The sequence below is a fragment of the Vanellus vanellus genome (assembly GCF_965231255.1).
Source record: "Vanellus vanellus genome assembly, chromosome: 4".
NCBI lineage: Eukaryota > Metazoa > Chordata > Aves > Charadriiformes > Charadriidae > Vanellus > Vanellus vanellus.
Window position 1 is genome coordinate 35,152,925 of NC_138909.1, and position 26,728 is coordinate 35,179,652.

Consider the following 26,728-nt stretch of genomic DNA (forward strand, 5'->3'; position numbering starts at 1 on the left):
ACTGCACTAAGGCTGAAAGCAGCAGGATTTATTTCCAAATGAAAATCAATTTGAGCATTACAAATACAAACTGAAATTAAAGTCTCATAAAAATCAAACCTGGTCAGACATATGCTTGGGTTAACCACTGCTAGGTCTAAAAACACGGCCTTTCAAATTCAAAGCTAGAAGTTTAAACTCTATGTGACAATGTAAAATATCCAAGGTGTACTGCCTTATTTGTGTGCTAAGAAGGCAGATTGTTCCAGCTGCACTAATCAAAAAAATGTGAAATATTCAACTGGTCTCCTTTATAAGCAGTCTGAAATTAGAAGACCGCAGCTCTGAATTACTTCACAGACAAGCTTTCTGCAAGGAGTTAAAAATGACAGATTTGACAGCTCTTATTCCACAGCACACTGCCTCTGGCTTCTTCACCTCTGAGCATGAAAGCAGTCACTCCACTGCTGAAATCGCGACATAAAAGTGGAATGCAGTTATTGAAAGAAAAGTGGTTTTCAGCAAGGCTTTTCATGCAACAATACTGTCCTATATAGCATTTCCCAATGCAGAATTCCTTCTGTTCCTCCTGTTTATCCCTTCAATTTCCTTTTCCCCATCCTGGATAGATGCAGTAGAGAAACTGAAATGCTCCTGTATCGTGAGACACTGAAGAGATTTTTCTTCCCGCACTGCTGCTACCTTGGAGCAGCGTACACAGCTACAGCAATATTCCCTTGGCTGCCAGGCACTTGTGGCAGCTCAACAGCTGGGACCCATTCAGGAAACATTTTGCAGGACTTCATAAGCATATCAGCTTTTTTTCGGTATCAAATGCCCTAAATATCCTCCTACTCTTTGACACTACAGCAGCACAAAATGCAACAGCTTCCAAGCACTGCAATTTTCTCTGTGACATCTTTCTAGAAGATGTACATTCTAAAAATCACACATGAAACTCATGCTCTGCCAACAGTTCCAGTATCACGGTATCCTTCCCTGCAATGCAAGCTTTCTAACTGCTCTCCTGACGCCTGCTCTCCCGATGCATTTATTCTGAAGACAACTTGCAGTATGTCTTGTGTCTTTGTGCATCACTGATAATAAACAGGGTAAGAGTGAAGAGGCGCTGGTGGCAATTTCAAGCTCTGTCAGAAATAAAAAAAAAGGAAACAAAAAGAAGAAAAAAGGTCTAGTTTCACTCTGAAAGCTCCTGCATGATCCAGTCATATGTTCCGCAGTTGCCCTTTTACATAAAAGCTCAAGATTAACGTCCCTAAGTCTGGATGTCTAAGCAGTGAGAAAAGTTGAACCACACAATCGCAACAGATCACACAGTTCACATAGTCCAAAACCTGCTACATTTCTGAAAGGTAATCTAATTTTTCAAAGCGTAGTCTTTCATTAGAAAAATCTATACCTTTACCTGAAATGTTGGAAGCAAATTTATTACACAAAAAGGTTATTCAAAACCATTTAAGTCTGTCCTGTGGGTGTAGATAAATGGCGACCATTTTCAAATCCATGATCATGAAAGGCTGGCAACATGCTACGCCAACGCACAGAAATAACTGTAGTATGCAAAGATCCATAAAGCAAGACCCTTCTAGCAGAACAGGATGAAGCCATTTCTGCTACCATCATGAACAGGGACACTGTCTGTCTAACATGACCTCATCTTCTCTCACAGAAGAATAGTTTCAACAGTACCCTTTAGAAACATAACACAGTTAAACGAATAGCATTCATGACATCTCCACACTTGCACAAGATACCAGTGAACTTGCATGCTTGCAGGTCTTTCTTTCCAACAATCATTCCAGTTCAGAAAAGACCTTAATCCTTTTCTTCTGCCCTGCTAGAAAGCCAAATGGCTTTCTGAACATATTAAATTCCCCATGAATCTGTAAATTCAGACAAGGCGCTAGTTATAAGAGGTATCCAACTATCTGGCAATACAACTAAACAGGATGAAAGCTACTTTTTCATTAGTTCACCACCTTCAAATGATTTTCTTTTTAAATAAAGGATTTCAACCATTTTCAAAGATACCATCATGGCACTTGAAGATTTGCTCATAGGTCTAATAAAAAATAGTGTACGTTTGAGGATTCTTTAAAGATGCTATGATTTTATTTTTCATCAAGGCAATTTGAGGATATTAAACATCAAACAAGCAGTGGTGTTAAATGCTGTTTCACACTGCAGTTCAGGCAAACAAGTAAAAACTGGGTATGGCATTTAAAACCACAGATATTCATGACCAACATTCTTGAAGAAAATTGTAAGAAACCCCAAGGTTTCTCAGCTGTGCTTTAGATGCATAGTTGACAGTCAACTTCTGCAAACTCAAGTAACAAGCTAATGAAAATATCTTCACTGACTACAGAATGGGTATTGCTTAGACATCACATGCTAACATGTGGGATGGGAAACAGTCTTTTTTCAGTGGTGCCCAGTGACAGAACAAGAGGTAACAGACACAAACTTGAACATAGAAAATTCCATCTTAACATGAGGAGGAACTTCTTTACTTTGAGGGTGGCAGAGCACTGGCACAGGCTGCCCAGAGAGGTTGTGGAGTCTCCCACTCTGGAGACATTCAAAACCCACCTGGACGCCGTCCTGTGCAACCTGCTGTAGGTGACCCTGCTCTGGCGGGGCGGTTGACTAGATGATCTCCAGAGGTCCCTACCAACCCTGACCATTCTGTGATTCTGTGTGCTGATGTGCAACTGATGTGCACCAAGGACTTCTTCACAGTTCAAATTACATATCTAGTCTGTGTTGTCAGTAAGGGCCAGCAAGCCACACCAAAATAAGTAATTTGTGAGTATAGGTTCACTCTTGCCAATACCAATGTTCTGAGAAATATTTCTGTAAAATACATCTAGATCAAGCACACATTATTCAGCAGTCCTTCACTTTTTTGATTGTCTAACATACTTCAAACAGCAGATTTACACAGTGATAAAATTAGGGATAATTAAATCCAGCTCCAAGACCACAAACTCTCTCTTGTTCATCCCAAGCAAATTCCCTAAAGCAGTCTTCAGTCCATTTCACAAAACAAGAAAAGCCTACTCAAACACAAATACTTCACATTATCTCACTTTTGTTGTCTGACACAGATCACAGCTGCTCCTCATGAAAACAGCAGTTTCCTCTCTATTGCTAAAACAATCACAAATTATTTTCAATCTACAAAACTTTACATGACTTTGTCTCCTAAATCCATTACTGGATGGCTTTTTGTGGGTCAGCTGTCTGCCTTTTGGCACTGCATTTCAGAAGAAGGAAGTTCCACTTTCTTTGAAGCCCCAGTTACTCATCTTTTTCAAATTGTTACTCTCTCTGTAATCAGTAGTGGTTTCCAGAAGGTAGATTAAAGCTGACTTATACAGTACCTCTCCTTTGATAGAAGAAATGGTTGCAAAGTAAAGAAAATATGGTAAGTCTCATCCATCCACACTTTCAGTCAGCATTTAATAAGGGAGCACATGGGAAAGTCTTATTTGATATGGAAAAAGAGAGATTGGTTGAAGAACTGAATGTATTGAAAGGGGGAGGGCTGCTCAGTGACTGGTTGTGGGGTTATTTTGTTTTAATATTTTCATTAATGATCTTGACACAGAAGAATTGTGCTGAAGGGCACGAATATGAAAAATTAGAAAGAAAAAAATAATCGAGATTCTCTGTGTACTACAAGAATACAGGAAGGGTCTGAGTACTACAGTGTCGTGTCTATTTAAAAGGCAAATATGATCCCAGTATGCATTAGTCCAGCATTTACATTAAAGTTGGAAGTGCCATCACGTCAGGCAGTGGGAGAATGAATTCCATTCTCATTGCCTGAGCTCCAAGATTTCTTCCGGTGCTAGTAAAGAGAAGGGTTATGAGGATCATTAGGAAATGGCAGTGTTCCCTTATGAGGGAAGTCTAAGTGCTTGAGGCTTTTAGCCTACCAAAACAAAAGCTAAGAAGAATCTGTTCACTGCAAATACCTCAGCAAAGGAAGCATCAAAATGGAAAAGAGGTATTTAAACTGCAGGAGAGTGCTGTTAGAAGAACAAATGTATATTTCACTGTGAGGCTGCTATTGCAGGCGGACTAGATTCACTAGCTCGTGAAAATCCTCTCTTGTAAAAAAATACAACTAGACAGGATCAAAGAGCTTAGTACATCTGACTATATCTTATGAAGTAACTAAAATTCAAGGCACAAAAACAGTAAACAAAGAAAAGGCTTCCAGAAACACAACAAATGGGATTAAAGCTGCCATGTCCCAACAATCAGAAACAAAGAAATATCAATGTTAAGAGTGTCTGATCAACTGACTGCCTACATTCAAAGCATGAGCAAGAGGTCATATATATACAGGTGATAATATGCAAGCAAGACAAGCATTTTAGAGTCATAAAACATGCTCAGTTAGCTAATTAATACTCTAGAGCATATCCTGTCTGGGAACTTCAAAGTGCATCATAAGCCTTAATGACCTATCACTCATGAAAAACTATGATTGTACCACTTTACAGCTAAGGAATTTTGAAGACCAATAAAGAGGGACCTGATCCATTGCAGTATGAAAATATATGCTTAATTTTAACTATGAGTGGTCTCCTGCTAGGCACTTAAGTGCTTTGCTAGATCATAAATGGGAATGGCTATCATCAGAATAACATAGCAAGCATACACGAGGATATGAATGAAAAATGAGTTTCAATGACCAACAATGTACCTCTACTTGCATAGTGTCAACAGAAAAAACAACGGAACACACCACTAAGCATGGGTCTGTAGATAACAGTGGGCCACTCACCACTGTCACTCAGTCCACAAGTGACTCATGGATCATGATTTAGGAACCCCTGCTTCAGGACATAAAATAACTACAAATTATCGTAACAATGTGCTACTGACACAACCAATAAAATTGAGCCATTCCAGTAAGGATGACATCTTTTGAGCTTGCTCCTAACCTGGTTACACAGAGCTAGATTTTCAAGGGAGCACTAATTTAAATACCTACAGTATAGTAGCAGGCTTTCCAGAAACCCTCAGCACACAAACTCCTTGTATTTCAAAGCAGGTAGTACTTGGGTATCAATACACTTGAAACTCCAGCATGTTCAGTTCAGTGCCTACCCAAGTACCGTAAATACTGAATTCATGTGCAAAATCAGATCCATAAAGCCATGAGTTATCTACTCCTAAGGCAAAATAAATTTTTTTCACTTTCAGTGCAAAGGTATGCTACTAAGAGTGAATCAGGGAAGAGGATAATGAATGGTTTTAATGACTATAATTCAGACCTCTACTTTCCTCCATGGGAAATCTTGGTATGTCACCACTGCATCAGGATTCTCAAATGAGATAAACTCTGTTGTGGTATTGCTGTTACGCTATTTTATTACTTTAGTATTTTAGTTCATTAAAGTACTATGGAAGTGAATCAGATACTGAAATCTGGCAGTGAGCTCTCATATAGGCTTATAAATTACAATTCGTTGTTTCAAAATAAAAAGACTTAGTATTAACTATGAAAACAATTACATTGCTCGCACCTCCTAGCATGCCAAAAGCGACACACTAGATTATTATTACAGGTATATTTCTCCATTTCTAGCTACCTGAATGATGATAAAGAGTCAAAAAGTAATGTGAGCCCCCTTAAAAGCAAAATGATCATTTATATTTTAAACAAAGCAAAGAAAGTACCCATCAAGAAGAGTTTCTGAGACAATGAAGTAGCTAAATATATCATTACCAGGAGTGTCAAGTTTGCTGTTAAAACTCAGGGAAAGATGATTCTGAAATACTTTTGAAAGATGCTTAAAACACATCCCTAATAAAGAAAGTTATACTTCCCTCTGCCTTTAACTAATAACTTGCTGAACCATGTGTTTCTAAGCAAGCTTCACCATAGGCTCACAAATTACTTTGGTCAGCACCTGTCAATGGTTGAAGGGCACAGCAAAACCACCTGACCAAGAGGCTATGAAGCAAGCAAGGGCTAAGGGAGGCCCAGCATTAGACTGCTAAACTCAGCGTCAGCGAACTCAGACATTGGATATTGTCCAGCCAACAAGGTAAAGCAACAAGAGGCACCTAGATGACCACAGTTATCAGAAATGAGTAGCAAGATTTATTAAAAAAGAGTAAGCTAGACTCCTAAAGCCTGTATTAAGTTACTTGGAGAGAAAACCTAATTTTCAAATGGGATTCCTGAACATCCTGTACTGATTTAAGATAAACACACTTTTCAAGGTTAATATGAGAAGCACAAAGCATACAGAAGAAAAAGCAACAACTATCATGAAAAACTACACTGTATTTAACCAATGTAACCCTTCTTCTTGCCTTTTCCCTTAAATAAAATATATTTAAGTATAGTTACCTTTGCTCCGTGTTTATGCAGAACTTCCATGACATCATTATGAGCTTTTTCAGCTGCAACATGTAAAGGTGTCATGAAACTAGGGAGGGGAAAAAAAAAAGTAGAGAGATATTAGTTTTACATTCCTAGCATGACAGAGTCCTTTGGAAAATTAAAAAATTTCAGAAACCTACTCTTTGTTTTTCTCATTAACATTTGCTCCTTTCCTGAGCAATAGTTCTGTAACTTGCTTCCGCTTGGGATGCACAGCGGCCACAGCACAGTGCTGCAAAAAAGTAAATATAAATTATATTTCAACTATACAGATGACAAAGAGCTTTAAGATCCATGGCTTCATCTCCTATTCTGCTAAACGTCAGACTACACAATTTGCAAACAGAATCCATCATATTTTTGCCAAAACATATACCATACTGAACAAAATACAAGCTAGTGATCAACACTAAATTATTCTACTCAGAAAAACAACTACATTAACAAGGCGTCAGGACAAAACCAGCACATAATGCACAGAGGACGTAAAGACCAAGGGCTTGAAACAGCCTAACTTTCTACAGAGGGACTCCAACGGGGTCCATTAAGATTCTGCTGCTGTTTTCAGATTAACAGGTCTTTTGAATGTTGCTTTGTTTCTTCTTCTATTTCAGTGTGTACCGAACTTGTTAACCCAATGGCAGTTCTGTCATACATCCAGTTACAAATTATGTAATAAACAGGCAATAAAGCTCTCTCAAGAGTGTCACCTTTTCCATACTATGAGAAAGATATGTATTTCACACAGTGCTTTTGAGTGCTCAAGCTTGCCTTTGTGGGAGCACCGCACAGCCCTTTGCTAGGCGTAACTATTCTCCTGAACGTGGCTGGGGTCTGCTTGTTGGTTTGTCTGTGCATTCAGCACCCAGGAGCGATCGCTTTGTTCCTCCCTTTTTTCTTTGAATCTCTGCAGAGACTAGACTCTATCTGTCCTGACATTTTCAATAGTGGTCCTATCAATGCACTCCCGAGGTTTGAAATGACAAGTACGCTTCCAGATAAGCCAAACACCATGCTTTGAAATCAGTCCAGAAATGCTTGTCTCAAGTTTGGATGTCTCAAGGTGGCAGACCATGAGAAATAGGAGATACTTTTAAATATTTTTCTTTCTATGTTTTCCCCATGTTTTAAACCAGTAACCTGTAAAAAGCAGATTGTCTGCTTGAACAGAGTTCTCAAACTTTCCAATAGCAAAACAATAGCCTTTACAATGAGATAGGCCCCAAACAGAATGCTAATAAGTAGCAATAGTACAGATAACCATCTTTTGCTCAGTTGCAGCTTTCACTATGAAGTAACTGCCACTCAAGCTTCCACACTGCTGTTGCCAGAAGAGCCTGTCCAAGTTTTGCAAAGGCAAGCTTTGTAAATAAATGTTAAGATCAACTTTTGCTCTGAAAAATGGCAGTATTTTTGAGGCTTTGCAGACATCACATTGGCAGGAAATACAGATAGGTTAGAACAGCACTAAAAGCAACACAAATGCTGAAATATTGCCAAACCTCAGAGCAACGCTGAAACACAAACCAGGTGCTTGCCTTGGCCTTTGTGGGATAACAGGGCACAGACCCCTGTGCCCCATAGTAAAAGATACCATGCTTGGGACAGGAACAGCTCAGTTAGGTTGTACGTAACCTTATCTGAGCCTGGAAGTTAAGTCCTGCCACTTGGATAGGAGACCACTTGGAAATCTCAAGTATGGGAGGCAAAAACTGAGAAATCAGTCACCTACTGAACAGTGAGATCAATAGAGCTAAAATATCCCATATTGCCTAGCTGTCTCTGCAGAATGAGCAGATGGAGAAGAGCAAAGAACACCACAGGGACTAAAAAGTGATCACTACACAGAGATGCCACATATCAGCCACTGAAGTACCCAGGAAAGGATAACATCATCCAAATTTTACTACTGCCTTTATGTTCAGCCTCTAAACGTCTCTTTCTCTGTCTTGCCTGTCTCTTTCTCTGTCTTGTTCAGGCTGGGATGCGGAGTCAACCAACGAGGGAACAGAGTATATGGATGCTTGGTAGTCAACACAATGTTCTGATCACCATCACAATGTTTATAACACTAAATATGCAGTTACGTGCCTGCAGCTGAGACCTACCACTGTGAAGAAAGTGTTCTGCTAGAATAAAGTATCATAAGTATAATGGTTTTAATAACATCATCAGTCCCTCTCAACTTCAAGATCTTCACTGTATCTGGGATACCGGCTATGGTTTTTGCCTCCACTGCTTCTTCAAACAATGAAATAAGAGCAGGATACTGCCAGGAAAGTCTCAGAGACTCCTGCTTCCATAGCTAATGTGCTATTGTCAGTACTATTCCAATCCTGTAATAGCCTGTGATATACACCTAGCGTCTATTTTCACCAGAATTTTACATACCCTACGAAGAAAATCTGTAATCCAAGTTTGCCCACATAAAACATGAAGGAAGCACTGGGCCACTGGAATAGAATTTAACCCCAGAAAAAACACAGCAACTGACCAACCAAAAAAAAAAAAAAGAGAATGATGGGAAAAAAGCAGAAGCGAAGTGAAAAGTGAACAGGTGAGGGGTGGCCAAAGGGCTTCTGTAATCTACCAGGAAGAAGAAAAAAGTGATAAAACATTATATGGTGTTATTCCTAGAATGGTGATTTAATTTTAATATATAAAGTGTTTGATGGCAAATCTTCAATCTCAGGTGATGAATACATTTTCATAGCGTAGAAATGAAACTCCTCAGCTACCACTACCATGGCATTTATCATAAAACGAACTGACTGACTGTATAATCTCACCAGTGCAGTCTCATGTGACTGTGGCTGCTTAAAATTGATGATCTCCAAAGCAAGTGTCTTTTTCACTTTGGCTAGGTCTGCCTCTCTGGCTGCTTGGAGTAAAGAGTGTCCTTTGAATTCATCTGTTAGAGGAAAAAGATGCATTTAATATTCAGCAACATGTCACATTTATAAAAGTTATTGGAGAAAGGCAGCTACATTGAAATTAAGAGGAAATAGGAGTATTTCTGTACACCTTCAGATAGTGGCTGTCTTGGGACACAGAACATGAAGCATGGCCTACTGAAACCAAAGGGACGTTCTAAAGGAGAGGGGAAGTGATTCCTTGAGTAAAATCCTTATAGCGTTTATCTCTCTTATCATCCACCCACTTGATATTAAATGCATGTGTGACCTCTAAATTACTTACTTATGTGTTCAAGTGAGCACAATGCTATTACATGCTCTTCAGAAAAAAGCATTCCAGTTGCTTTTCAAAAACCTCATTGTATTTACAACTACAAACAATTCAAGGTAAAGCCTGAACATATAATTTAAATATAAAATATTAAACTATTGGTCTTAAAGCTAAGCGGCTAAGCATTTGAAGCCAGTCTGCTACAAAAATGAAATGGGTTCTGATAGCAGCTATATCTTTACAAGTACGCAGAGGTAATTTTATTATTTTCAGTGTCACATCTTGTTCAGTTCAGCAACTAGTTCATTTTAGTTCTAAATAATTCTGAATTTGAAGAGGACTGAAAGTGTCTCTCAAAATCTACAAATGAAAGGTAGGTTATCAAGAATGACGTCTGAACCTGGGCACTAGAAAAAAAAAAAAAAAGCTCAACAATCTTACTGAAAATACCAGCATTTTTCTTTCATAAGCAAGCTTGAAATGCTAAGCTTGTTAATAGGGCCTTTATTCTCCCACCCCTGTTTTAACATGTAGTGCATTTGTGGATTTAGAAATAAAAATAAATGTAATAACTTTTAAGTTTTCATTTCAAATAGGATTAAAATTTCTTTATAAACAAAGCATTACACAAAGTGCAAGTACAAATAAATCTTGAAATAACAAATAAATGTAATATTATTCCTGAAGTATAAAACCACAGAACTCAAGAATATACAAAACATGTTATTTTGGGTATGCAAATACAGGATGTCCCATCAAGATATTGTCAAATTTGGCATGATGCTCACATTTGTGTACACATTTCAGTGGATATTAATGGACATGAAACTTTCCCCACTCCTCTCCAGGAACTATAACTAAAAAAATAACCCAAAATTTAAAATAGATTTTTTTTGCTTGTTTGCTAATTTAAACAAATGGTAAATTAACCTGCCTCAAAGTCAGAGGCATCTCCCGAGTTAGCACAGAATACAGAGTGGAGAAGTAGCTAAAAGTTGTTAACACTGTGCTCTTTTCTCCTAGAGCAAAGTTTGCTGCTGCATATGATCTCACCACCTTTGCATACAAAGAATAGTGACAGGTGACAACTTGACTAGCTGTGAGTAGTGCAGGATTACATTCTTAGTGTATCAGGGGACTTCTGCTATATCAGAAAGGTGACAGACAAAACCAAAAGCTTATTTATAATTGAATTCAGAATCTACTTCTCAAGAAGGAGTTTTCAGTAACTTCATAATGCTTTGTTTCGGTACTTGTCTCATTAAATTATCTTTTACAGTTTATAACAATGAGAAAACAAATCCCCAAAAGAGGGCAAATAAAGCCAGACAAATTCAAATTAGAGCTGAAACATTGTTTTGTAAACAGCATAAGGACTGCAAAGACTTACAACAGAAGGTGCTGAAATTTCCGTCTCTTCAAGTTTACACACCAAAGCTACCTACCTCCTGGAAGTTACTCTTCTAAGTGTGATACAGAGTCTCAATATAGAGGCTCCTATGTGACTTAACTGGACTTTAAGCATAAAAAACTCCCATGGTTCCTGACTCAGCAGTGCCTTAAACATTTTAAATCTAAGAAAACGAGACGATATCACAAACAGTGTATTAGAGGTACCTGTGTATTTCAAAGCGAGTCGCACAGCTGCAGTGACTCTGCTGCTTTGCATTTACTTGTGAAGTATGAGGAACCTGCCTTGAAAGCAGAGCACCCCTTTATGCCTACCGACAACAGTCTGAAAACACTTACAGGTCAGTCTCTCCCTTAGCTCAGGTGTTGGAGCCATGTCGACCGCGCTCTTGCCATGGCAGTTGACTAACGTGGGATCCGCACCGTGACTCAGCAGGAGGGAGCAGACTTCTACACGGTTCTTGGAAGCAGCCTCGTGCAAGGGGGTGAATTGCCAGAGGTCCATAGCATTCACACAGGCACCATGCTAGCGCAGCAGAGAAAGACTTATATTAGTAAGAAATCATCTTCAACAACTAAAAGCTTACAGATTTTCATTTCACTACAAAAACGGGTTCCATTCGTTCATATATGAACACGTACACGCAAAAAAATAACTATAAAAATACCTGTATAGACAAAAAAACTGTTGCATCCTTAAAAAAAAAATAATGGAATTTCTGTATGAGCTAGATTTTTTTAGTAGAACAGATTTCTCCACAGAAAAATTCAAATGGATGAAACTCTACTATCTGTCCAAAGAAATTTGGTGGGGGAAAAAAACCACATATACTGTACCACAGAAAGACCTAAAGTTGCAGGCTTCTGAAACGACATACAGGACATTTGAAACCTGTTACTATAGAAAAAAAAATAATCTTCCTTTTCAACTCTGGTATAACCAATTCATATCTCACCTTACACATCCAACTCTACAGTAATTACTTTCCATCCTTCTGCTTACCTTTAGCAGCAGCTCCGTAACCTCATAGTGTCCATATGAACATGCATTATGAAGAGGCACAAGACCACTGTATGGAGAAAGGCAAATGACAAATTTATTTAAGCAGAATTTCTGAAGAAAACAGAACACTTTACTCTCTACTGAGATATGAAAAGCAATCAAATTAAATCTAAAATATTTAAATATTCAAATATTTAAAAATTAAGATTCACAAATGAATGGAAAAAATCTAACCTTCCCAAACAACATGTTACTTAAGAGTGGCATTAAAATGTTTTGGGTATTTTTTTGTCCTAACAAGCCACAGATGTTTAATCTACCACTAAGATTAGCATTAATTTGCTTTGAAATGATCTTTCTTGAAGCTATTAAGGGAGGAAAAATCCAGTTCTACATTCAGTTTGCTCAAGAGAAGTCAGTGTTCTGTTTCTGCCTAAATATGAACTCCTATTTATCTAAAATGCTACGCGAAAGGCAAAACTCCCCAAATAACGCTAACATAAATCCTGGGCATATTATGAAGATATACAAATATCCACAGAAACCTTATCCAGACTGTGGAATGACCTGATTTTACCCCATTTTTAACAGTACAACCTATTTAACTGTGCAAGATACTTCTAAGAGAGTCCCTGTAATTTTTGTACAGCTATATTACTGGAGGTCATACTTAAAAATGACACTAGCAAAGTAAATAACAGGGATCTAGTCATAAGCACAAAACGTAATGAAAAAGTCATGCATTGAAAGGGAGATGCAAAGAGGACAATTATTACGGAGAGCAAGCCAAGCAAGACAGGCTAGTTATGGCTCAACAAATCAAGATGCGTAATACACTGAAAACAATAATTAACCCTTCACCATTTACAAAAAATACAGGGGATGTTTCCCAGAACTGCAAAATCAACTCAAAGAGCATTGGGACAGCAAGTACTAGGTAACAGGGTAAACTTAATTTTAAGGTAGATGCTCTCAGAAGCAGCATTGCGCTTGTCATGGGAGAGGGAAATCTGTTTTGGCGAAATTTTTCAAACTGTTATTTTCCATCTTTACTTTTCTTAATTATAACTTATGGGTGTGTGTGTGAGACAGAAAGAGACCATCCAGTCCACAAAGCACTCAGAAAACCTGCCCTCTTCCAAAATGATGGTCATCTAAGAGGACTGAGGCCTTCAAGGTCTCATGAGCAAAACCAGCCACTGCAGCAATCCACCTGGACACTTCTGCAGCGTGCTCTCCCGTTTTCCAGCAAATTGTGACTTTGTGCATGACAGCCAGAAAAGCAAAGAAAGGACCAGGGGAAAAAGAGCTGCTTCCTTGGCTGTGGTCCTCTTCAGGAGTAACAAGAAGTGACGACCATTTTGAAGATGTGTCACAGTTCCTCAGGACTCTCTCCAAAGCAACCCCATTGAAGAGAATCTAATAGGTCTATAAAATCAATGTAACCTAATTTAGCTCTATAAATGATGACATTTACTTATAGCCTATTTACTTATAAATTACATATAAAAAAGGAACAGCAAGAAAAAACAAAAGAGCACACTGACTGTTAATGGGTGATGCCACTAAAAAAACAGAGGAAGCTTACTGGGTTGTCAGACATTTCTAAACATGTTTGAATTATTTTTAAGTTTAATACAAACTAAGTGTATTGCTTTTCTTTTCTTTCTTATTTTTTTTCTGACCCCTTTCTGGCCCGCCCCCACTCAAGTTCAATGTAATTACTTTTTGCATTTTTCACACTTTCCAACCAGATCATTCGAACCTCATTAAAGCATCTACACTGCAGTGCTCAAATTTCAGAAAGGTATGAAATGCCTAAAACTTACTTAACAATGCTGAATCTATCTAAATAGGTGTTACATGCAAATTTACTCTGGGTTTTTTTTTTTGACTTACATAATTGGTCATCATGCATTTCACAACTATTCAGATCAAAAAAGTCATTAAGGGTGAACGTACAGACAAAAGCACTACAATTAGTCAATCTTCAAGAGTTTAATTACACTTGGGACTGGTTTTGGAAAGAAAAGAAAAAAAAAAAAGAAAAAAGAAAAAAGTTAAAATCTTAATTTAAAATCCCTTTTCCAGGCTGGACTCAGCAGAAAATGAAGATACAGGAAGTGCCTCAAGTTTGCTGATGGAGACAGAACACACTCATTAATATCCTACTGTCTACGGACCCTGAATACAAAATGCATGCCTTTACCCAGGGGCCCAATTTCTACAACGTTAGAACTAAGCCTTCCTATCAGAGTACCATGAGAATCATCACCTTAGAGTTCAGAAACGTATGGCTGAGAACACTGTAAAACACGTATCGTTCCAGATTTCTGACTGCTGTGCACTCTTTGTTGGTGTCTTAGATAACCACCGTCCTTACTGCAAAAATTGAATAGTTTAGCTTCTGCTACATCTTCATTTTTGCTGGCAACGTCAATCAAGATAGGTCTCTAAGGACCACTAGTTGTATGAGCAGGAGTGTTACTGATATTATTAGGAATTACATCCATATATACGCAACAGGATAATGAGACTATCGAGAAATTTTTCAATGCACATTTTTTTCACTAAGCCCATGGTACGTTCTCCCTATCACCTTCCCTAAAATAATGCCAGAAAGCTACGATTTAACAGCGTAGACTATGCATGGAAGCAAAGAATAAGGTTTGGAGAAAAATTTAAAGGTGTAATAGAAGACTTAATAACAGATTAGTTGTGATTGCACATGTTCTGAGGCTCTAACAAAATTTCATTTATGATGAACCACACTCAGATTTTGGAAGCAAATGTCGCATTCTCAGCCAACTGTTTGAGATAATGCTGCCACATGAAACAGAGAAATAATTCCTCATCTTGATTAATACAAAACTGCTGCTGCAAACAGATAAAAAGTCAATTCATTTTACATACCCTTTGTCCTTTGCGTGAACATCTGCACCATGCTGAAGCAGAAGTTGGACTATTCGAACTCTGTTGTAGCCTGCTGCTAGGTGTAGAGGAGTAGACTGCAAAGTAAAAGAGAACAAGATGAAGAATGGGAGCCGCATAAATTTGGAGTCCTGCACTTCCTGCCATTTAAGTACTCCTCGTTTCTCTTACTCATTGGATCAAGATAAGTTAGGCTTCTCTTCTGCGATTAGCCAAGTTAACAAATACATAGCACATGCATGCCCTTGCTGTTGTCAAACCAAATAAATATTCCTTAAGGTGGGGAAGAATCCAGGAATTTCCTAAGGCAATAACAAGCGCATAATTTAAAGGTAACTTAAATAATGGCCCACCTTTATTTTGTTTGGGTTTCAGGGTGTTGTTTTTTGTTTGTTTGATTTGGTTCTTTTGGTGCTTTTTTTTTTTAAAAAAAAACAAAAAAGGCTAGAATTTAATTTTTTAATTGCTAGAAATGAATTTTTTAAATTCATAAGCAAATTTATGCAGTTCAGACTGCATATTCACAGGTTACAAAACTGTTTGTATGTATGCTTGTTGCAACAAGTGCACAAGAGGCAGACTGCAGAACAAGAAATCATGCTTTTATCCCATAGCAGGAATGTTTGTCTTCAGATCTGCACCAAACAAGTAGTCGTACATGTTCTGTACTTTGCTAAGACACACAGAGCAAACTGTATGCAGTTCATAGTTTCCTGCAGAACATACACCTTCAGCAGTAATGCACCTTGCTGCATAATAAGAGTAATAATAGCACCTTTCTCCATAGTCAAGGTATAAGAATTTTGAAGTCAACAACAGTAATTCCCCTCAAAGTTTATTTTAAAAGCTTTTTATTATGAAACAAGGTTTGTGTGCTGTCTCAATCTGAAGGAACTGATTTCTTACACAAATAGGTCATGTTTCCTCCTTCCCAAGGCTGAGAAGCAGAGGATTTTAAAGGGATCTTTGTTGCAATTTATTTTGTAGCATGCAACCAAAGAATATGATTTTATTACAGTAAAACCCATACATAAACCAGCTTGAACACACGGGAAGACTTACGTATCTCACAGTATTAAGCCAAGTACAGATTTACTGCCAGCATTAAAAGATCATTATGCAGTATTACAGATGAGACATCACTTTCTCACTATTATCAAGATTTAAAAAAGAAAATCAAGACAAATGTTCTTTTTGTGGCAAACAGCAGCAGGTGCTATATATCCATAAATGGTATGGATTTCCAGGAATTGATATCTATTTAGTATGACCATAACTTGGAGTAGTCTGTATTACATTTTATTATAGTCTCAGCACTTTGCTACTTTGCTCCAGAAAGAGTAACTACTTTGACACCTACCAAGTGTCCTGTGTACCATAGTGAGGACGCAGCTTGTACTGACAGAAATGACAGCACAGGACATCTCTAATTAAAACATCTGGGTAATTCCATTTATTTAGCAAAGCAGTTATGCAAGTTTCCTTAAGACGCATCTTTGGAATTATCTGTACTCAAAATAAGGACCCCTAACATTCCTAACCTGAAGATCCCTAAAGTGTCTCTGAAGTACAAAATGCCACGACCAACAAAATGGGTCAAATCTTTCAAGTGTTTGGCCATTCAAATCGTTAGGATATGTTGTTTTCATATCTGTCCCTGTTATAAAATAGCTGGCTTCTGCATACCATAAACACTAATGAAAATATGGATAAAGATTATGCAACTATTGACATTAGCAGAATACTCGAGTACTATTTATTCTGACAGTTGCCTTGGTTTGGTTACTAAATCCAGTTTTATCAACCGAATTAATAACTCAGAAAATCTGAAAAGAATTTGAAATGGACTGAGGAAAAGTCAGTCAACTGAAAGGTCTAAACTCCAGAAGAAATTGGAGCAAACACTAAATCTTTGGACCACTGCAGGATCCTTTAACCTCACCACAATTAAACTACATCAATTCTTGTCTGCATGCTACTTCTAAAACAACTATGGCACACTTCCAAGATGATGCTTTACTCATATTAAGCATTATTAAAAGGGATGTTCTCGATACATCAACCCTGGAGTCTTGTTCAGTGCTTAAAATTAAAAGAAAAACTATTATGACTCAAGCTGGGACCACGCATTTTGTATTTCTAGGGTTATTAGACCTGGACTTGCCAAATAACTTCCCTAGAGAAGAAACCCAAAACGTTTCAAGCTTATAGTTGCAAGACAAATGATGTAAGTGAAACAAAACAGCGTCATCCCAACTCTTCAGACATTTTATATCCCTGCTTTTCAGAATGGTGAGCTACTTGTTATCCCCCAGCAAGGCCATGCAGACACTCCAGTCCCATGAATGAACACAGAATACCATGCCTTCCCCAACACACCAGGAATTAGCCATTTGGCTGCAGCCAGGCGCCTGATATCTGGCGCGGTTGCCTTCTGACCCACAGCAGCTTCAGCGAAGCCGCGTGCCGCGCTGTGGCTGCCTCTCCAAGGCGGAGCGAACTGATGCTCCCTGGGCCCGTCCCTGGAGACGGGGCTGAGACCTCCGCCACTCTGCAGGCTTTGACTCTGCAACTGCAAACCACATCACCTGGAGGACCACGCAGTGCTGGAGACACCGGCAGTTAGAGGGCCAGAGAGACCACTTGAACAAGGGGCAAGGACAACCGAACACACGCACAGGGCATGCAGAAGCAGCGACCTGGGAGGGCGGCTGCCCCTGTATCCGGGCCTGAGGTATCAGAACCCACAAGCCAGCGTTGCCGGTTGCTCTGTAGGTCGGCTAAAAGGCTCTCATAAACGCCGCACTCACATACGCTTCAGGAAGGAGGAAGCAAGAAGGCCCTACCTTAATGACTTTCAAAGGACTTATTTTCCTTTCTCGTGAGAAAGAGCATTGATTATATAAATAATATATATATAAATAAATAATATTTAATAGTTAAAATTACTAATCTGGCATTACGAGCTTGTATGCCAATTATAGAAACTAAGTACCTAAAAGATAACGTCGTGCTACACGAACTACTCATTATATGGGATTATTAGCCCTCAAAAAAAAAAAAAAAAAAATCAAGTGAATGATGGAAGTAAAGAGACTGATGTTTAAAATTAATGCACTGTTTATGTAGCACTGGAAAAGAAAGCAGCTATCGCAAACAGCAGTATTGTATCCTGCACCTGCAAGGTATATTAAACTAATCACTTAATATTAAGGAGAGAGACTTAATTGAGCTATCAATAACCCCTCCTCCCATGTCTTGCAATACCTGGCAAGAGACTAACAAGAATCCCTAGAGGGCACTTACTTTCAAAGATGCACATTCACAGTTATCAAGCCAATCACCCTGCCTTACTTGCTAGTGTAATTAAAAAGAGAGTAACTCCACTTTTATTAAGTAAAATAGACCCTCATGTAAGATGCTCGCATTATTTCAAAGTTTTATGGCAGCTGTAATTGAGTCAAAGCAGGTTCTGTGCATTTCAAGGAAGCTCACTGTACACAAGATGGCAATCACTGTCAACCTGTATACATACAATTTATACTAAAGCAGGTATTTTTGCTGCAGTCTTTTTGAAAATGTGTTGCCTGGGAATATGAGAAATGCATTTTTAGATTTAAAAAAAATGTACAGACAGCAGTTTGATACTATTTTCTTTGAGCCTTAGGTATTTTCACACTGTTTTGTTACCAAGAGCTGATTTGATGATCCCTGTTCAAGGTCAGCTGCCTTGGACTTGCTGTCCCCTGTTCACCTGCATCAAATAAAAGGGGCACCAAGGAATCACTAGACCTGCAGGCTGCTGAGCTGCTTCCACTTAAATCTGAAAATTGGTTTCAACAAATTGTCCATAGGCAACATGGGAGCGCTGGCTCCAAGCACCATCTGTTTCCCTTCCTACCTTGCTAAAGAGCCTTCGGCAGCTCTTCAATGGTAACGCTGCCACAGCCTCAGAAGAAATCTGCATTTTCATATTCAAATTACGAATCGCCCATTTTATGGGCAACTTTAAACTGAGGAATCTTATGTCAGGATCTTATATCATGCATTATCTGCATGATCAGTAACAGCTGCAGGATCTGTTTTAAGAATTAATATTGCCCGTCCTTGCTTTCTACTACTAAAGTCTCTATACAGTTCTATCTGATAACAATCTTAATCAATGTGTTTCTCACATTCTTAAGTTGTCATCCCAAAGGCTATTAAAATCAACAAACAATCCTATCACATGCATAATGTTTCATCATAAATCTAATTTACAACACCACACAGTAATTTAGAATTATCATCGTTTCATTTCATCTTCTACAGGAAAGGCATTCTCACAATAAGGAGGCGACACCCTGATTTTGAGAGCCAGCTCTCGCCTTGACGTATTACAGCTACTGTCACGTTCAGAAAGTCCCCGCGTGGATACACACCAGTAATGGTGGCTCTTACACAGACAGAAAAACAAGTAGATATCTAAGGACACTTGTGTGTTTATTGTTAATTCTTCTACAACACCCTGCTGACAAAGGATGTAAAAAAAAAAAAAGAAAAAAGAAGGGGAAGGAAGGGTTTTAAAATGTTTCATGTATATTTAATATATGTGACTTTTTTACCTTGTCTATAATTATCTTCAGGTTTGGTAGATTTGGAAATTGCAGGTATGCAGCAAACTCCCATCTAACTTTTGTCAAACAAAACCTTTACTCTAATCAGACCATAGTGCCTGTAGAGAGCAGTAGCAATAAAAATAATACAGTAAACTTTTGTAGTTTGTCTTGCAAGCTCCCTTCAGAACAGTGTTTCACCTCCACTGAATTAAGGGAAGAGCAGAGAGGTTTCTAATCACAAAAGGGACCTTTGTTTCACAGTTTTGCATAAAAATGACTGTTTTGAAAGATGCCCTGACTCCAGGCAAGATGACTATTTGAATCTGGCATACTAAGGAAAAACCTTTGAGCAAGCAAACAACTCCCTCTTCATTGGGTTCGAATTTATGATAGAATCTTTCTTTCCAATTGCAATAGTCTGTGTCTGCTTGATGCTGCCCTCTTACAGACTTCTCTAAAATGAACTGCATCAATCATGAGCGTACATCGGGAAGACACTCCGGATGTGAGTGGAATATCTCCTGTCACCACTTTATCATTCTGATTAATGGCATAAAAAAACAAGTTGCAACAACATCACAATCTGAAGAGACATTCCTGAAATTTTCCACTGTGGAAATGATCAGGCTTTTCCTTTGCTGCTCAGATACCAACTTGCATTCCAATTTTAAGCATTGTGCCCATTTACACCTTCATTTTTAGACTCAGTTGTAAGCTTTCTTGGGAAAATACGTCATTGCCATTTGTTTGTATGGTGGCAAGACTGGACATGTCATCACAAACAAAAAAAAAATCCTTCTAGAAACACACATTTTAAATAACTCAAAATAATTATTTTATATTCATGCTACAATGCTCTTGCACACTAGGTACTACAGAAATAAAGGTCCCAATCCTCAGCTAGAGAATGACGATCTTAGTAGATCAGGAAAGGAGCTGTGCTTCTGTTCATCAGCCACATGCTTGTCAACTTCAGCTACCCAAATTGTGTAACTTCCTTGGTCATTTTATAGCGGGACCGAGTTATTTAATTTCATGGTCAACCATTATGCTTTAGGGACAAACTTATAGATGCTGCTCCAGACAAATAAGTTATGTCAGACTGCTGACTGTAGACGAGCTAGCTGCAACAAGTTTAAACTCTAGAGATAAATAAGCATAGGAATGAAGAGCTTAAAGTACTCTTCTTACATTAAAAAACCAAACCAAAACAAAAACAAACAACCCCCCCAAAACCCAAACCACAATAAACAATTCCTGAGGACAAGTATTACAAAATGTGTAAGGAAGGCGTTTCTCACTCCACTGTGTTTCCAGTGGTAATTTAACTGCTTCATCTTCAGAACACAGCCAGTAGTACTTAATTGGATTGTTGAACAGGACAGACAGTAAAATTCAGAAAAACATCACATCACAAATTTCATGTAGTGCTTTCTAACAGTTAACGACAGTGAAAATGAACTGAATGGCTCACCAGCTCAGAATCTGCAAGTCACACAGCATCTTAATTTAGAGCTCTGGTATATCAGATATCAGATGATCTCTTGGGGGAGGGGGGAAGAAAGGAAAAAAAAAAATCCACTGTTTTGAGCTGTAAACCAGTGAAGACAAAACCAGCTTGATTTCACATACAGACTAATGCTAGGGCAGAGTATTATCAGACAAGAATGAGGATTACATGAAGAGTAAGTGAGAAATGTTTGTATTCCTTTTTATTCTGTCACTTGGCAGAAGGAGAACAAAGAAGTCTGCATTAAAAAGAAATTCTTCCTTGCAACTGAATACCTTTCAGAAATTTATTCAGGTATCGTACCACGTGGGTTGTGGTACAAAGCCCAGAGCAGGTCAGATATCAGGAATGGCATACCCCTCCTAGAAGTATTTAGAAACGTGTACCAGCTACAAAGCATTGCTTTGTGGATCACAGATCCAAGAAACATTCCCTTCTGTATTCAACTGTGCAGAAAGCACAGCTGGAATGTTATTTGCAAATTAGTGTTGACACCTCCAGACCAGGCAGATGTTGATAAACTGGAGGAAAATATAAGAATGTGTAATAGAGGTGAAATGGAAGGAAGTAATGAAATGGCCGGAGAGTTAAAAAGCACAGGAAGAGCAGAATAAAAATACTGCAAATACACAGACAGAATAAGCCCTCATTTGGAAATTATTTACTTGGATGATAGACCAGGACTCTTCTACTCCTAATCTCCAGTGAATATTCAAATGTCTTCCTTCTCAGAGGGCTGTAATGTCCAAACTACCGACTACTAAATGTTTCTCTAGTAGATATGACCTTTGAGAGACAATACAAGTTTCTGCTGTACCTCTGAACCTCAACACTGTGTGACAAGGCTTGGCATCAGTTCTACACATTAGCATCGTGACCCTGTTGTACTGCAAGTTGGGCTAAGTGTTGACAAGTAAGGGGCAGGAGATTTATGAGAGAAAAGCTTTTGCAATCACACAGGTGCCCGGGGTTGAGAAGGGCAGGAAAGATGACAAGCATCATCTTGCACAGGGATAGACAAAGAAATAACCAGAGTTTCTCTGGCTCTTAGAGGTTAAAAGAAAGAACAGCAGGAAATGAGTGCTTTCAGTTTTCTGCTCAGGAGCTCCTCCCACCAGCATAGAAACAATGCCACCACAAAGAAGGTAGGAAAGGGGAGGCAAAAAACATATGCCCAAAAGCAGAAGATGGTAAAGGGCAAAGGTATCTTCCCTGACAGGAGAGAAAACATGCAAGTACTGCAGGCACACAACAAAAGAAAGTTTCATCTGCAGACACAGGCTTAAGATGGATGTTTGAAGATGACCATGTAAAAGCCTTATTAAATCCCAGAAGAAAAACCCAGTTTCCCTGCCTAGCAGGTTTGTCCAAAAAACAACACCTGACTTTCAAAATTATGGAGATTATCATCTTTGACACCAGGAAGGCAAAACTTTAATCCACGTAGACAGCTCTGAAAGCTATTCTCTTAACAGTAGCTATGTAAGAAAGAAAATAACTCAAACTGATTACTTCAGAGAAAAGGAAAAAAAGTCAAACCTGAGAGAGCATCGTTACTTGGCAGAAAAAGGGCTAAAGAAAGGCCAAAAGAAAAAGAGATACTCTGAGACAGAAGGCAGCAACCATGTTTGGAATGAGCTTTAAAAACAAAGATCAATCTGATCCACGAGAAAAAGCGAGCATGGCAAAGGGATAAAAGGGACCTCAGCTCCCCAAATATTAATTAGGAAGCTTAAGTTCCCTAACAACGCCATATTAAGTTGCTGCCATTATTTTCAGAGATTGACCTAGAAGACTAAGAGGGAAATGGTAAAGGGCTGGGAGAGACACTTAAATCTTTAAATAGGAACACCATCTTGACCTCTGATCTTAGGATTTCACAAACAGCAGGTCCCATAAATGGGGCACTGGTGATCCTTGACCTCTTCGTAAACGAGAATTAAAATGCAACACCTCCTTCCACCCCTGACTCCTGAAAATCTTCTGTATTTGCATGTATCTTAACCTACAACCCATTTGGTAGAACAGTTCCACAGAGAATGCGTCAGAAAAGCCAAGCAACATCCCTTACAAACCCATGGTATTCTCAGAAAATTGTTCCTTACAAGAATCTCTTCCATTTCTAGATGCAAACGATGAGGATTTGGCTGGGGATGGAACGGCAATACGAAAAAGAAATTCTGGAGCTTCTACCATGAAGCAGCATTTGCAGCTTTCCCAGACTCAGAAGCACAGAATAGATCTCTGGCAGCACTCAGTGACATGGGGAGACGGACTTTGAGACGGATTATCAGAGAAGTATATGCTGTTTCTTTGGTGATAGATGCTGGCAGCTAAGGGAGTAGTGACTTGCTGAGCTACATAAAGATGAAATGACAGTAAAGACCCGCTCTCTTCTCCTAAGGGAATACTGCTAATGTTATTTAAGACTGCAAGGAGATGTACACTGCCTTGAACAATATGGCAGAGCACTACAAAAGGAATTACTTACAGTATAATTGTGTCCAGGGTGGCCATTTTTGTTGCTTCTTTTCATCACCTGGAATCTGTCAGAAATGCAAGTCAAAAATGGACAAGTCTGAGCTGAGGCACTGAAGCATGACTGGCTCTTGCTGAGGCAAAGGCAAGGAGAAGAAACTGCCCCTGCAATCTTATTAACTGAAGGCATCAGAAGATACTCAAACCTCTAGTACATCAAGGAGCATCTGGCAACAGCTGGCAGCTAGAGAACGAACTCATCAGGGCTGGTGGACTGAGCACAGGCACGCAGGATTGCCTCATGTCAACAACTAGGAATTTTATTTGTTAAGTCACACGCTGGAAGCTGTGATTCAGATTTAGTGCATGGAGAAGAACAGATGCTGCTGCTGGTGGTCTGAGCAGCGGGGCATGGACAGCCAAGTTTCCGCAGAGCTTTTGAAAGCATCTTAGTGCCAGCCAGCACAGCCCAAGTCACAACCTGTCAATCCTGTCAAATTGCAAGCTGCAAATGCTTATCACTCCAGGAGAGCAGGACAAGACAACCTTCTCCCCTCTTCCAACACAAATGCATACATCTTTACCTGTCCTGTCAGCCCGTGTCCAAAGCTACAGGATCCTGTTCTTTAATTATTTGCTCAGGCTGCTGCTCCCTCTTTTTAATGAAATATTTTGGTGTTGCTCTGGCAGCACAAACAAGTGTTAACAAGAGGCTCCTCTCCAAACAGCCACGCCAGCTGACTGGAGAAGACCTGCACACAACATTAAAACAATCTTACGAGGATACACACTGGAACACCAGACAACCCAAACTCTGCTGTTTTTTGCTGTTTCAGTCTCTTCCCACTTGCTATTAAAATCCTTTTCCTACCAGAGTCAACTAACGATCTTTCCATTTATTTTTCTATCTTATTCTTTTTACCACTTCTCCCATTCCATCTTTAGATATTTACTTTGCTTCTCCTTCCCCTTCCAACTAGAAACTTTCCAGGTTTCAGTTCATAAGATTTTCACATTATTAAGAAAGAAGAAAAGCTTCTCAGGATATATGAACTTCAATGTTCCCTCTGCTAATATGACATTCAAACCAGCACTTCACTCATTTTATTGAAAGTGGGGTCAGAACGAACTCTGTTAAGAACAATGCTTGCAAACTGATTGCATTTCAGCTCCAGTGCTCAGTATGAAATAAATATTTATGCCTTATATTTTGAAATTAAATTAAAATGTGAGATCTAAAATAATTCACAAAATCAAATATACAAAAATGCTCTTTTTGCATTACAGTGATAATTTGCAAATTTTGGAATGTAATGCCTTTATAATCCAGTCAAGCAGACTTCGCTACTCCTTTGAAGAGGAGCCTTGCACAATACAGGAAGAAAGGCAGAGAATATATTTTGCAATTCCTTTTAGTATGTTTCAAAATTGAAAAGTTACGGTTATTAGAATATGAATATTCTAAAGAATTTCATCTGTAAGAAATAAGTCTCTTTTATAAGTACAAGTGTGCTATATCACTTAGAAAAGACTAATCAAATAACCTCAATTTTCTTGTTCATCAATGACAGATCCATCATCAATTACAATGCCCTATTTTGGCATTTTCCTCCCCTTTTATTATTCATCTGCTGCCTGCTCAGTCAACTTACACAACAGTTTCAGAAATGGTTATGTAAATACACTTCTCCTTGCACATAAGTATTTGTAGTTCTTTCCGTTTAGAACTATACTGATCACTCTAAATTACCCACACAGCCTATGAAGTCAATGGTGGGGTTGTGTCAGCAAGCGATAACTGGTGTGCTGAGAGAAGTCAGAGGCAGCAAAGGCAGAAAACCGAAGGGCTTTGGGTGACTTAACAGGTGAAATGTTTGGATACTATCGGTGATCGTTTTACAGAGAAGTTGGCTAGGGAGGCCACAGCAGTAAATGCAACTACTGAGCTGGTACCAAGTAACAAGCGACACCTGGTGCAAAACCTTGCACTAGAAGTTGCTCTTTAACAGTGACTATAACATACTTAGATTCATCTTATCTACAGGGGAAATGCTTGCTAAAATAATCCAGTATGACCGTGCAAACCTTCAGAAAGTGGAGCTATGAAAAAACAGGGAAGTTTTTTAACAATGAGTTAAAAGCGGTAGCTAAGAGAATTAAGTCCTCACAGGCAGCATAAAGACTACTAATAGAGCCGATGTTGGAACCACTGTGCTAATGCATACCTTCTATTAGGAAGGGCTCGATAAAGTGAAAGAAGCCAGTGTGACTAACAGCAATCTAAAAGAGATTACTAGACCTAAGAAGGCATCATTCAAAACGCTGAATTTACACGCTGAAGAAAATCACAAGGACCATAAACTCCAGCAGATTAAAGGTAAAATACAATTAGACAGGCAAAAGCAGTTAAAGCAGTGAGTAGTGAAAGGAATTAAAAGCAGCCATAAATCTTCCTCCAACCCATCAGGAGCACAAAATCCACCAGAGAGTACAGTGGGGAAAGGTGATGCTAGGGCAAGAAATGGAGCTCTTGCAGGCGAGAAGCCATTGGGGAGGAACTAAAGAAATTCTTTACATAGTACACATCTCAGAAGAAACAAGTAATTCTCATACCAGAACCCTGGCAACTGAGCATGTGCACATTTGGAGCTGGGTGAAGGATCTGTCTGAAACTAAGTGTCAAAGAGGTAATGATAGCCATAATCAAAATGAACATCAACAAATTGCCAGGATGGGACTGCATTCACCCAAGAGAACGCTGGAGAATGAAACAGGTGAATTACTAGTGGTATGTGACCTTCACTTCAGATTATCTTTATACAAGAAGACCCTAAAGTTGCAAACCAATCATTAAAACACATTTTGGGGAACTATAGGCCTGTAATCTTATATCTGTACTAGGAAAAATATAACAACAGCTAGAATTAGTGGATACCTGGATAAACATGATCTGCTTGCCAAATAGTGGCAAGGGAAGTTTCATCGTTAAAACTCTTGGAGTTTTCTGAAGCAGTCAACAAGCACGTGCATACGAGTAATCCAACTGATATAGTTTACACGTGTACTCATCAGGTTTCTAACTGAATCCTCACCAATGGTTTTGAAGGAAGATGATGTTAGGTCCCGAGACAGTTGCATGATAGCACGTAGAGATGGGAAACAGAGTGTACAACTAAACGATATGCCTGACAACGGAGGGA

At 38.8% G+C, this 26,728-nt stretch overlaps 1 protein-coding gene across 1 annotated transcript in view; it reads right to left on the reverse strand.

Moving 5' to 3' along the window:
* The window catches only part of TNKS (tankyrase), a gene marked incomplete at its 5' end in the record, with an annotated part of 141,976 nt that overhangs the window by 26,796 nt on the left and 88,452 nt on the right, over window positions 1-26,728 (reverse strand). The window contains 6 exons of the mRNA XM_082483110.1: window positions 6,380-6,458; window positions 6,553-6,644; window positions 9,202-9,323; window positions 11,348-11,534; window positions 12,012-12,078; window positions 14,925-15,019. Of these exons, the coding sequence (XP_082339236.1) occupies window positions 6,380-6,458; window positions 6,553-6,644; window positions 9,202-9,323; window positions 11,348-11,534; window positions 12,012-12,078; window positions 14,925-15,019 (642 nt within the window). The remainder of the gene's footprint in view (window positions 1-6,379; window positions 6,459-6,552; window positions 6,645-9,201; window positions 9,324-11,347; window positions 11,535-12,011; window positions 12,079-14,924; window positions 15,020-26,728) is intronic.